Below are 12,212 nucleotides of genomic sequence, written 5' to 3'. Positions count from 1 at the left end.
TTGATTTGAGCATTTTCTGGAACACGCCAGAGCGTAAAGTATATAGAAAATTCATTTCATTCATTCATTCATTCATCTTCCGAGCCGCTTGATCCTCACTAGGGTCGCGGGGGGTGCTGGAGCCTATCCCAGCTGTCTCCGGGTAGTAGGCGGGGGACACCCTGAATCGGTCGCCAGCCAATCACAGGGCACACAGAGACGAACAAACATTCGCACTCACACTCACACCTTGGGACAATTTAGAGTGTTCAATCAGCCTGCCACGCATGTTTTTGGAATGTGGGAGGAAACCGGAGCACCCGGAGAAAACCCACGCAGGCCCGGGGAGAACATGCAAAAACTCCACACAGGGAGGCCGGAGCTGGAATCGAACCCGGTACCTCTGCACTGTGAAGCCGACATGCTAACCACTGGACTACCGGGCTGCCGTATATAGAAAATGAGATTTCAAAATCACGAAGAAAAAAAATAATAAATTACAGCTTCCTGTGGTTGCAGTACAGCACAACGTGTCATCAGCACTCTTTTCCGCGCAGGAACAACGAGGCGCTCTCAAGCGACCGCGCCGGCGTAACACCACACACTCTCACGTCGGAGGTAAAACAATAATTTAAAAAAAAAAAATTCTCGCTCTTCTGCCGTCCCTCTGTGGCATGCGTGCTCTCATGGCCAACAACGAGGCACTCTAAAGCGGCCACACTACCAGACTATCTGAATGTATATTAGCGAGCTAACTGTACGGCTCTTGATATTTTTTTTTTATATGCACCCCCTCTAGTCTAAACATTCTCATTTCCGGTAATATTGTGTTTTTAAAATATGAAAAAGTCAGCAAAAAACATCTTATCCTTCTCAGTGGGGGGGTGGGGGGTCATTTTGCCACTTGATGTCGACCTCAAGTGACATCACAGTGCCTGATGGCTCAGATAAGGACCTTCACCGCTCACCTGTTTGAGCAATATCAATCGGAATGTCGTGTTTGTACGGGAGCGGGGGGGGGGGGGGCATTTTGCCACTTGATGTCGACCTCAAGTGACATCACAGTGCCTGATGGCTCAGATAAGGACCTTCACCGCTCACCTGTTTGAGCAATATCAATCGGAATGTCGTGTTTCTATGGGTGGGGGGGGGGGGGGGGGGGCGACCGCGTCAAACATAGATTTGAGATTTTTCAACATTTTAAAGAAAATGCTTGACTTGATTTTCCCTTATGTTGTGGGTGACTCGGTGTGTCACTGGGCCCCATTTTTTGACCCCACACCCCCCGCCCCCCAAAAAAATCTGAAATTGTGACAGCGGTTTAACGCTGAAGCACCACAATTCAGGAGCACATAGTTCTCAGCGATCATTCCTTTATCGCAGCTATTGTGGGTGGCTCCGGAACGTAACCCCCCCCCCCGTGATAAGCGGACAGGTTCGTTTTATTTATGGATTTATTTTTATTTCCCGCGTGGGCGTAGACTCACCATACACTTGTTGGGTTTCTCCCCAGAGTGAACCCTCATGTGGATGAGCAGCTTGTAGCGGGCGTTGAAGGGCTTGTAGCGGCGGATGCATCCGGCCCAGAAGCAGGTGAAGTCCTCGCCTTTGCGCTGGTCAATGTGGACCTTTTCGATGTGCCTCACCAGCTCCTCCTGCTGCTCGTAGGCGGCACTGCAGTCGATCCAGCGACACGACTGCTTATCGGCCGGCGTGAGCCCGACTTCCTCGGTCTCTGGGGGGCCGCCGGACGACGACGACGACGACTTGAGTCCCAGCGACGATCCCGGTGCCTGTTGGTGGGCGTGGCTATTCGGAAGGCCCCCGCCCGCATATTGGTGCAGGTGGTACGGCGGCGGCATGGCGGCGCGAGGGTGTTGATGGAGGTGTCGGACGTGCCCATTGCGCCCGCTTAAGTGATGGTGGTAGCGGTGCTGCAAAAGTTCATCGTCGCTGGGGGTGAAGTCATCTAAGGGCTCCTGCTTGAGGGTGGCCCCCGATCTTTGGCTCATGTCCAGCAGAGCCCCCGTGACGGCCCCCGATCTTTGGCTCCGTTCCAGGACGGAAGCGGTTTCAGGCCCCGATCTTTGGCTCCCGTCCGCTTGCGGCGTCCCCGACATGAGCACGAATAACCCCGAGCCATCCGACGAGCCTCCTCCGCCCCCCCCTGCATTCCCCAGGGGGGTCCCTGCGGCCCCGCGGCCCAGCCGCATGGAGCCCTGCTCCTCGCGCTGTCCCTGACCTTGCTCCGGCTCCGATGAAGACACCGACGACGAGGACGAGGAGCAGGAAGAGGGCAGGGACAGCAGGCAGGTGGCAGGTGAGTTTGATAGCTGACAGCTCTGCTGCAGCGAGCGGCGCTGGGGGCTGCGGTGCTGCGTGGGTTTGCGGGGGGGTTCCCGAGAGCACGGGATATTCGGCGGGGATGAAGAGGAGGAGGAGGAGGAGGAGAATCTGCCGCCGCTCGTGTGGCCGGGCGAGAGGTTGGCGCGGAAGCCGTTGACGCAAGCCACCGTGGACATCCGCGGGGGGGCGCAGATGACGGCGGCGATGTCGATCTCCTCGGAGGCGGTCCCGCTCGCGGACGGAGAATCGGCGGCGGCGGCGGCGGACTGCGAGGCCGGCGAAATGCCACGTCTTTTCAGAGCGCCGGTGCCGAGCTGACGCGCCGAATGACGGGAGCTCGTCGGGGACAAAGCCGACGGGGAGGAGCCGTCTTCATTATTAAAGGCTTGCGCCGCATCCGCCACGCACGCGCCGCCGCCGTCGCCGCCGTGCGCCATCTCGTCCCTCGACGTCCTCAAAACCATGCCGGACCGCGAATCGTGAAAACCGGTTTGGATCGCCGGCGCCATGCTCGAAACGGTGTAGCCCATCGCATCCTCTTCCTTGATGGAATACGGGAGAGCCGACGGAGGAGCCCCGTTGGCACCGCCGCGGCTCAGGCCAGGCGAGGCCCCGGACGGGGTCCTCTGAAAAGTCGATGACCTACATTGGGTGGGGGGGGGGGGCAAAAAAAAAAAAAAGAGACATCACAAAGACAGGAACATGAGCTCTCCATCATCTTAGCAAGCGTTGACAGACGCAGACTCATTCACTGAAAGTCAAACGAAGGCGAGTTTTCTGATATCGGCATTTTTTCGATTTTTTGGGGGGGGGGGTTTTTGTGCTTACTTTTTTTGTCAATTCTTCTCGACGGGGTGAAACCAAATCAAGTAACACGAGACTATAAACCGGCGTTTATTCCTAAGATTAGAAAGGCCGACCGCAGTTGAGACTGAGAGGCCACTGGCTTGAGGGACCGCCTGACATCCTTTGATAGCACAAAAAAAAAAAGGGGGGGGGGCGGGGGGGGCGGGGGGTTAAACCCAAGCCCAACACTGGGGGATAAATATGGAGTCACCTGTTTCTGGTGGCCCTAAATTGCGGCCTCGGAAAGGGTTTGTCCATTACAATGCTGCGTATTATGGTGGGAATCTTTGCCTCGCTGAATGGGGGGCGAGGGCTGGGGGGGGGGGACGACCCTGCTCGGATTTCCCGGCGCTTTGCTGTGATCCCCGACATAATAATTCCTGTCAGTTGGCTCATTATGGATTTTGTGCAGAGCCCCTGAGTGATGCGAGAAGATCTTTTCCTTCTCACGATGAAGGAATTGTCTTTGCCCCCCCCACCCCCACGTCCCGCCCGTCCCGCCCCCACCCTCACCCACCAACCCACTCAAAGAAAAACAGAGCCACGATTTGCCGTTTAGCTGAACAGTCACGTTCGGCGGCGGTTTACCTGGCGTCCTGGTGAGGGCCGTCCTGCAGAAGAAGATCAGGCGCAGGACTGTCACACTGGAGGCTCTGCGGGTAAAGTCCCCCAGGGTGACCCCCCAAGGGCAGCGGCAAACTCTGCCCACATGGCATCAATGTGCCCTGGGTGGCCCCCAGCTCGGCGTCGGCGTTCTTTGCTAAGCTGTAGCCGGCGTGACCTGGAAGCAGAGCGACATTACGACAATGAATGCACCCCAAAAAAACCCCCAGAAAGTTGTTGACCTTTGAACTTTGACACCCTTGTAATCTTTTTTTGTATCATTTTATTTATAATTCGGGCAGCCCGGTGGTCCAGCAGTTAGCGCGTCGACCTCACAGTACAGAGGTCATGGGTTCGATTCCTGGCTCCGGCCTTCCTGTGTAGAGTTTGCATGATCTCCCTCCGTGCCTGTGTGGGTTTTCTCCGGGTATTTCCTCCCGCATTCCAAAAATGTGCATGGCAGGCTGATTGAACTCACTAAATTGTCCCTAGGTGTGAGTGTGAGCACAGATGGTTGTTGGTCTCTGCATGCCCTGTGATTGGCTGGCAACCGGTTCAGGGTGGCCCCCCGCCTACTGCCCGAAGACGGCCGGGATTGGCTCCAGCAACCCCCGCGACCATTGTGAGGATAAAGCGGATCGGAGAATGGATGGATGGATGGATCGGACAAAATGGTTCTTCTGTGTGCCTTTTATGTTGGACTTTTTCTTTTTTGTTTTTTTTGGGGGGGCAACAAGTTAAGGCCCGCACACCCGCATTTTGAGAGCCTCGGCTCACGATTCGCTAACGGCTCTTGGTTTCTACCCGCCCATGACCCAATGTTTGCAAAAGCGTTGAACACGTGACGCACGGGGCGATGAAGCAAGTCGAAGAAAAGCAGATCGCCGTCAACGGCTGACGGAACGAACGATGCGACTGGAAATCGAAGCCATTCGGAATGCCCCGAAGAAGAAATCCGGGAACCGCAGACTTCCGATGTTGTCTTCAATGTAAATGATGCAACGCCACCGCTGATATATCGGGGGGGACATTTGGCGAAAAAATAAAAATGACAGGCCGGGTAATGTCAATGAGAAATCATCTCTAATATTAGTGTTGGTGCAACTGAAGCAAACTCCAAATGACATGCGTCCGGAAAACCAATTCAGCCAAGCGCAACGTAATAATTCATTTTGTATAAATAATGCCATCCGTGAGCCCCCGAGCGTGCGCTTGTCAGGTAAATCATTTGCTTTTTTTTGTTTTTTCTTTTGCTCAATTGACTCTTCATTGAATGATTGATGGCGGGATTTTTCCAAACCCTACAATAATTAATAACTTTTAGACGTTCATCCCATCTGCAAATAATCAGATGGTGCGACACACCAATGAGACAGTGTTGGTGACACGCCCGGTGAATCTGCTTCTTTTTTTTTTCTTTTTTTTTTCTTCTTCCCATCCGCAATACCGCACGATTAACGAGGAGGCGCGGCAGTGGCTTTGCGAACGTAACTCGGAGGGAGGAAATGTTGACAGAAAGGCAGCCAATATCCCCACGCCAGCCGCACGTGTCGCCGCTTCCCGCTTGCCTGACTCAATTTCGGCAACGCCATTTTCTGCTCGAGACTTGTCCCCACCCCTATGACCGGCAACCAATTAACTTGAAAGAGGCTGATTGTTTACTCACGTTAGCAAGCAGCCAATCATATCGTGGCATGCTGAGAAGTCCCCTCAGAAAGAAAAACGGCCCAAAAAAAAAATGTGTTGAATTCACTCAACGTTATTTCGTCAAGTGGTTGCACGACAATCATCTGGATCCAAACACGTTGTTTTAAGTAGATGTATCGTCTACTCAGATCAAAATTATATCTGAAAAAAAAACATTAGCAAAGGAATTACAGTAATCCCTCGTTTATCGCGGTTGATGGGAACCAAAACCACTTTAAAAAGTAGCGACCAATTAACATACACAGGTTTTTTTAAAAAAGTTTTTTTTAACCCTCGTAGTCCACCGTTTGTGATAAATTATATCTGAATCAAAGGCAAAGGCATTCGGAAAAACACGGGAGAGCTGAAACGTATGGGGGGGTTCTAAAATGGCCGAAATTTCATGACATCACCGGCTGATAATTCTCAGGCATTGCAGCAATAATAAAAAACGTTTTGATACCTTAATCTTCACAATTTACATATTTTGCACCATAGAGACCCATTATAATTCATATTTTTGAATGCATCGTAAACCTAATGTGTAAACATGCATTTCACGCGATTTTTACGTCAATCGCTTTGTTTTCGCTTGGACAGACGTATGCATGCCACATTGTTGGGTTGAGGTCATTCCAATTTTGCAACTTTAGGTGGCGCCGGAGGATCGCAAATGAGTTTGCCTTTTTGCAAGAGGCTTCAAACCGATGCATTTTACATGAACACGTCAGGTCGGGATTGTTAGTAGGGCTTGGTCCCATTTTGCAAAAAATAAAGAATAAAAAATCCCAAAGAACTAATAAAAACTATATATGTATGGATAGATATGCCTCTTAACATTTTGAGTGTTTGGAAAAAAAAAAAAAGAATGTTTGTATAACACAACAAACATCATTTCCAAAATTGTAAAACGCGTAACTTAGGTTTTTTTTGTTTCGAAGGACCTAAGTGTTAAGTATGCTAAAAGTCCACAAACATTCCACTAGAAGCTGCAAAACAACAGCGAGTCACATTGAGCACCATATACAGAACTGTACTCTGTGTATATGATTCTTTTTTTTTTTTTTTTTAATGAATATGTTCGAAAAAATCCACACTGAATCTGCAATAAACGAACTGCAAAATATCGCGACTTTTGGGATGTGGTACTTTTTTGTATTTGGTAGATTTTTTTAGTGCCGATGGGAAGTGAATGATTCCTTCTGAATTAAAACACGGCATGGCAAAAAAAAAAAAATTAAAATGAAAAAAATTCAAAGGAAGAGTCAAAAAGTGGAGCATAAACGGGTTCACCGCTAACCATCGTACTGCGCTTCTTAACAATCTAGTAATCAGCAAAGGGACCGGCACCAAAAACTCCGCCGTGGCCCGTTCCCAACCATGCCACAACGCTTTGTAAAAATAAATCGCGCAATACTTTCTGCGTAATCCAAACAAATGGACAAACATGCGGTGATGAAAACATCACCTCCTCGGTGGAAGTGATAACAGATGGAGAGGTAGTGTAAATGTTGAAGAGGAAAAAAAAAAAGTAGGACGTTTGGAAAATATGATTTTTTTTTGCAGGAAAAAAAAAGAAAATAAGAGGACTTTGTGAGCCACGAGTCACGCTCGGCGACAAAAACAAGGCCTTGGTACGCTGCGAGCCCGCGGCGGACGATGGAGCTCTGGCGTTGACGTGGATTCGCGGCTGTCGAGCGCAGTAAAAAGGAAACGCAAGAAACACAAAACAGTGCGCGGTCGCCAAGGGGATGCTGCGAGCAATCCTGCTTTCACTCAAAGCTGACGGTCTGTTTTCCAGCACGCCCATATTTTTTTTCGGGATTAAACTCCACCGAATGCGCTCGTCCCGTTCCGTGTTAGTCATCACAAAATGTCATCGAATCAACCCCGCCGGCAGTCGAGGGAAACGCCACGGTTTCAGTTCAATGCGCTTTCAACCGGTAGTATTTTGGGCGCCTCCAATCGGTTTTAACGTCAGAAGTTCACATCGCAAGTTGGAAGGATCCATCCATCCATCCATCATCTACCGCGCATCCGGGGCCGGGTTGCGGGGGCAACAGCTTTAGCAGGGAAGCCCAGACTTCCCTCTCCCTAGCTACTTCGTCCAGCTCTCCCCGGGGGATCCCGAGGCGTTCCCAGGCCAGCTGGGTGACATAGTCTCTCCAGCGTGTCCTGGGTCTTCCTCGGGGTCTCCTCCCGGTGGGACATGCCCGGAACACCTCACCAGGGAGGCGCTCAGGAGGCATCCGAATCAGATGCCCAAGCCACCTCATCTGGCTCCTCTCGATGTGGAGGAGAAGCAGCTCGACTCTTGAGCCCCTCCCGGATGACCGAGCTTCTCACCTTATCTCTAAGGGAGAGCCCGGACACCCTGCGGAGAAAAATCATTTCGGCCGCTTGTAACCGGGATCTCGTTCTTTCGGTCACGACCCATAGCTCTTGACCATAGAGGGGGGTTGGGACGTAGATCGACCGGTAAATTGAGAGCTTCGCCCTTTGGCTCAGCTCCTTCTTCACCACGACAGACCGATACAACGTCCGAGTTGTATCGGACGTTGGAAGGAAGTTGGAAGGATACTCCCCTTCCGAGCCGCTTGATCCTCACTAGGGTCGCGGGGGGTGCTGGAGCCTATCCCAGCTGTCTTCAGGCAGTAGGCGGGGGACACCCTGAATCGGTTGCCAGCCAATCGCAGGGCACACAGAAACGAACAACCATTCGCACTCACACTCACACCAAGGGACAATTTAGAGTGAAGTTGGAAGGATATGAACGACAAAAACCAACAGAACACACAAATGCATAATGAAAGCACTCACAAGGAGCAATAGTCATCACATAACCCCGACAAGAGATGACACGCAAACAAAATCCTCGCCACGAGAGAAGCTAAATGCAAGAGTCGAACGGTTTTTAAGCCTCTTTTTGGAAGATAGCGACTCGACTTCGAGTTCCCCGCCCGCCAATGGAGCGCTCTTCTCTCGAGACGCCATCGCGGTAGAGGAGAAACTCAACAAATGACACGTTGGCCGGTTCGTCCGGGGCGTGAACAAGGACCACAGAAGAAGACCCGTCGTGCGTGTTTCTTACGAGAAAAATTAGCAACAGCGGGCGCAAAGGGGATGGAAATTGTCGACAGACATTGGAGGAAAAACAGAGGCAGGACACTGTCCAGAGACACCTGGTGCAAATTCAGGACACATGTGTTGGCCCATCTACCCAAACAGCCACTGATGTCAGCATCACTAACAAAGAAAAAAAAAAGAAAAAGAAAAAGAAAGAAGGCCTCTATTGTTTTCGACCTCTCCCCCCCCTTCCCACCGCCACACTTCAACGTACAACAAAACTCGCGAAAAACAGCCGTTGCCGATAACAGCAAAGTCTAATAATATCCTCGGCTACGTCTTAAGTGGCATCTTCCGTTCCTTAAATGTCCTCACGTGTTGCTCGGCCTGCCGCCGCTTCGCCCGCGTAATTGGCACGCGGGGGAGCAGAAGTTGGAAGAGGAAAGCAAAAGGGTGGTTCATCCAAGCAGGCCACGCCCCTTAAAGGCGCACATCCAGTGCATGCAAATCTTTGAACCGGACCGATACGCTAGGTTTGGTGTATGATTGCTTTTGACAATCCCGCTACCATAAGCCTGCTCTGATGTCACCAATTTGTCATCGGCGACGTCCGAGGGGGGGGGGGGGGGGGGGGGGGGGTCCAAATCCTCTGGGAAGTCAAGCCCAACGCAGCTGTAAAAGCACGAGGCTGAAAACTACAGAAGGGAAGAAATGAAGTAGGCGGGGGACAACCTGAACCGGTTGCCAGCCAATCGCAGGGCACGCAGAGACAAACAACCATCCGCGCTCACAATCAATCCAAGGGACAATTTTAAAGTGTTCAATCAGCCTCTCACGCATGTTTTTGGAACGTGGGAACGAAATCGGAGTACCCGGAGAAAACCCACTCAGGCACAGGGCCAACATGCAAACTCCACACAAAAAAGGCCGGAGCTGGAATCCAACCTCTGCACTGTGAGGTCGACAATTTTTGACTGTTCAATCAGCCTCTCACGCATGTTTTTGGAATGTGGGAGGAAATCGGAGTACCCGGAGAAAACCGACTCAGGCACAGGGACAACATTCAAACTCCACACAAAAAAAGGCCGGAACTGGAATCCAACCTCTGCACTGTGAGGTCGACAATTTTTGAGTGTTCAATCAGCCTCTCACGCATGTTTCTGGAACGTGGGAGGAAATCGGAGTACCCGGAGAAAACCCACTCAGACACAGAGACAACATGCAAACTCCACACAAAAAAGGCCGGCACTGGAATCCAACCTCTGCACTGTGAGGTCGACAATTTTTGAGTGTTCAATCAGCCTCTCGCGCATGTTTTTGGAATGTGGGAGGAAATCGGAGTACCTGGAGAAAACCCACGCAAGCACAGGGACAACATGCAAACTCTACACAAAAAAGGCCGGAACTGGAATCCAACCTCTGCACTGTGAGGTCGACAATTTTTGAGTGTTCAATCAGCCTCTCACGCATGTTTTTGGAATGTGGGAGGAAATCGGAGTACCCGGAGAAAACCCACTCAGGCACAGAGACAACATGCAAACTCCACACAAAAAAGGCCGGCACTGGAATCCAACCTCTGCACTGTGAGGTCGACAATTTTTGAGTGTTCAATCAGCCTCTCATGCATGTTTTTGGAATGTGGGAGGAAATCGGAGTACCTGGAGAAAACCCACGCAAGCACAGGGACAACATGCAAACTCTACACAAAAAAGGCCGGAACTGGAATCCAACCTCTGCACTGTGAGGTCGACAATTTTTGAGTGTTCAATCAGCCTCTCACGCATGTTTTTGGAATGTGGCAGGAAATCGGAGTACCCGGAGAAAACCCACTCATGCACAGGGACAACATGCAAACTCCACACAAAAAAGGCCGGAGCTGGAATCCAACCTCAGCACTGTGAGGTCGACAATTTTTGAGTGTTCAATCAGCCTCTCACGCATGTTTTTGGAATGTGGGAGGAAATCGGAGTACCCGGAGAAAACCGACTCAGGCACAGGGACAACATTCAAACTCCACACAAAAAAAGGCCGGAACTGGAATCCAACCTCTGCACTGTGAGGTCGACAATTTTTGAGTGTTCAATCAGCCTCTCACGCATGTTTCTGGAACGTGGGAGGAAATCGGAGTACCCGGAGAAAACCCACTCAGACACAGAGACAACATGCAAACTCCACACAAAAAAGGCCGGCACTGGAATCCAACCTCTGCACTGTGAGGTCGACAATTTTTGAGTGTTCAATCAGCCTCTCGCGCATGTTTTTGGAATGTGGGAGGAAATCGGAGTACCTGGAGAAAACCCACGCAAGCACAGGGACAACATGCAAACTCTACACAAAAAAGGCCGGAACTGGAATCCAACCTCTGCACTGTGAGGTCGACAATTTTTGAGTGTTCAATCAGCCTCTCACGCATGTTTTTGGAATGTGGGAGGAAATCGGAGTACCCGGAGAAAACCCACTCAGGCACAGAGACAACATGCAAACTCCACACAAAAAAGGCCGGCACTGGAATCCAACCTCTGCACTGTGAGGTCGACAATTTTTGAGTGTTCAATCAGCCTCTCATGCATGTTTTTGGAATGTGGGAGGAAATCGGAGTACCTGGAGAAAACCCACGCAAGCACAGGGACAACATGCAAACTCTACACAAAAAAGGCCGGAACTGGAATCCAACCTCTGCACTGTGAGGTCGACAATTTTTGAGTGTTCAATCAGCCTCTCACGCATGTTTTTGGAATGTGGCAGGAAATCGGAGTACCCGGAGAAAACCCACTCATGCACAGGGACAACATGCAAACTCCACACAAAAAAGGCCGGAGCTGGAATCCAACCTCAGCACTGTGAGGTCGACAATTTTTGAGTGTTCAATCAGCCTCTCACGCATGTTTTTGGAATGTGGGAGGAAATCGGAGTACCCGGAGAAAACCCACTCAGGCACAGAGACAACATGCAAACTCCACACAAAAAAGGCCGGCACTGGAATCCAACCTCTGCACTGTGAGGTCGACAATTTTTGAGTGTTCAATCAGCCTCTCATGCATGTTTTTGGAATGTGGGAGGAAATCGGAGTACCTGGAGAAAACCCACGCAAGCACAGGGACAACATGCAAACTCTACACAAAAAAGGCCGGAACTGGAATCCAACCTCTGCACTGTGAGGTCGACAATTTTTGAGTGTTCAATCAGCCTCTCACGCATGTTTTTGGAATGTGGGAGGAAATCGGAGTACCCGGAGAAAACCCACTCAAGCACAGGGACAACATGCAAACTCCACACAAAAAAGGCCCGAGCTGGAATCCAACCTCTGCACTGTGAAGTCGACAATTTTTGAGTGTTCAATCAGCCTCTCAAGCATGTTTTTCGAATGTGGGAGGAAATCGGAGTACCCAGAGAAAACCCACTCAGGCACAGCGACAGTAAGAACGGAGTGTACCAATATGTGAACCTTAAGATGGATATCAAGGATTAAAGCATTGACTGCATTTGAAATCCATCAGAAGGTCAAGGTACTCGTGCTCAAGAATAACTTTGGCATACTAGTCGGACAACGAGATGCGAAACAAATCTCGTTCCGTAAGTCGCTGTCTCCTGCAACTTTCTGCCGCGTCATAATTCCACGCACAGACAACCAGCAGCGCTCCGTACAATCGACAGAATGCCTGGATGCTATTATAGCCTGTGATTGC

The 12,212-nt window shown here is 50.7% G+C and overlaps 1 protein-coding gene and 1 long non-coding RNA gene across 3 annotated transcripts in view; both read right to left on the bottom strand.

Annotated features, from left to right (window-relative positions):
- LOC127605904 (zinc finger protein GLIS1) overlaps positions 1–12,212 on the bottom strand; it is an 84,839-nt gene that overhangs the window by 46,366 nt on the left and 26,261 nt on the right. The window contains exons 2-4 of the mRNA XM_052073775.1: positions 3,760–3,952; positions 2,089–2,967; positions 1,467–2,028 (exon numbers count right to left, since the gene is read on the bottom strand). Of these exons, the coding sequence (XP_051929735.1) occupies positions 1,467–2,028; positions 2,089–2,967; positions 3,760–3,952 (1,634 nt within the window). The remainder of the gene's footprint in view (positions 1–1,466; positions 2,029–2,088; positions 2,968–3,759; positions 3,953–12,212) is intronic.
- Positions 9,803–11,058, bottom strand: LOC127605907 (uncharacterized). Of its 2 annotated transcripts, none has more exons than XR_007963684.1 (3): positions 10,887–11,058; positions 10,342–10,414; positions 9,803–9,870 (listed from the first exon to the last, which is right to left on the bottom strand). It is a non-coding gene; the product is annotated as an uncharacterized LOC127605907 (long non-coding RNA). The 2 variants fall into 2 exon arrangements; XR_007963683.1 differs by lacking the exon at positions 9,803–9,870 and adding an exon at positions 10,117–10,184.

Source organism: Hippocampus zosterae, chromosome 8 (genome assembly GCF_025434085.1).
Source record: "Hippocampus zosterae strain Florida chromosome 8, ASM2543408v3, whole genome shotgun sequence".
NCBI lineage: Eukaryota > Metazoa > Chordata > Actinopteri > Syngnathiformes > Syngnathidae > Hippocampus > Hippocampus zosterae.
Note: the sequence above shows the minus strand (reverse complement) of the source record. Positions and strands in the feature narration are given on the sequence as shown.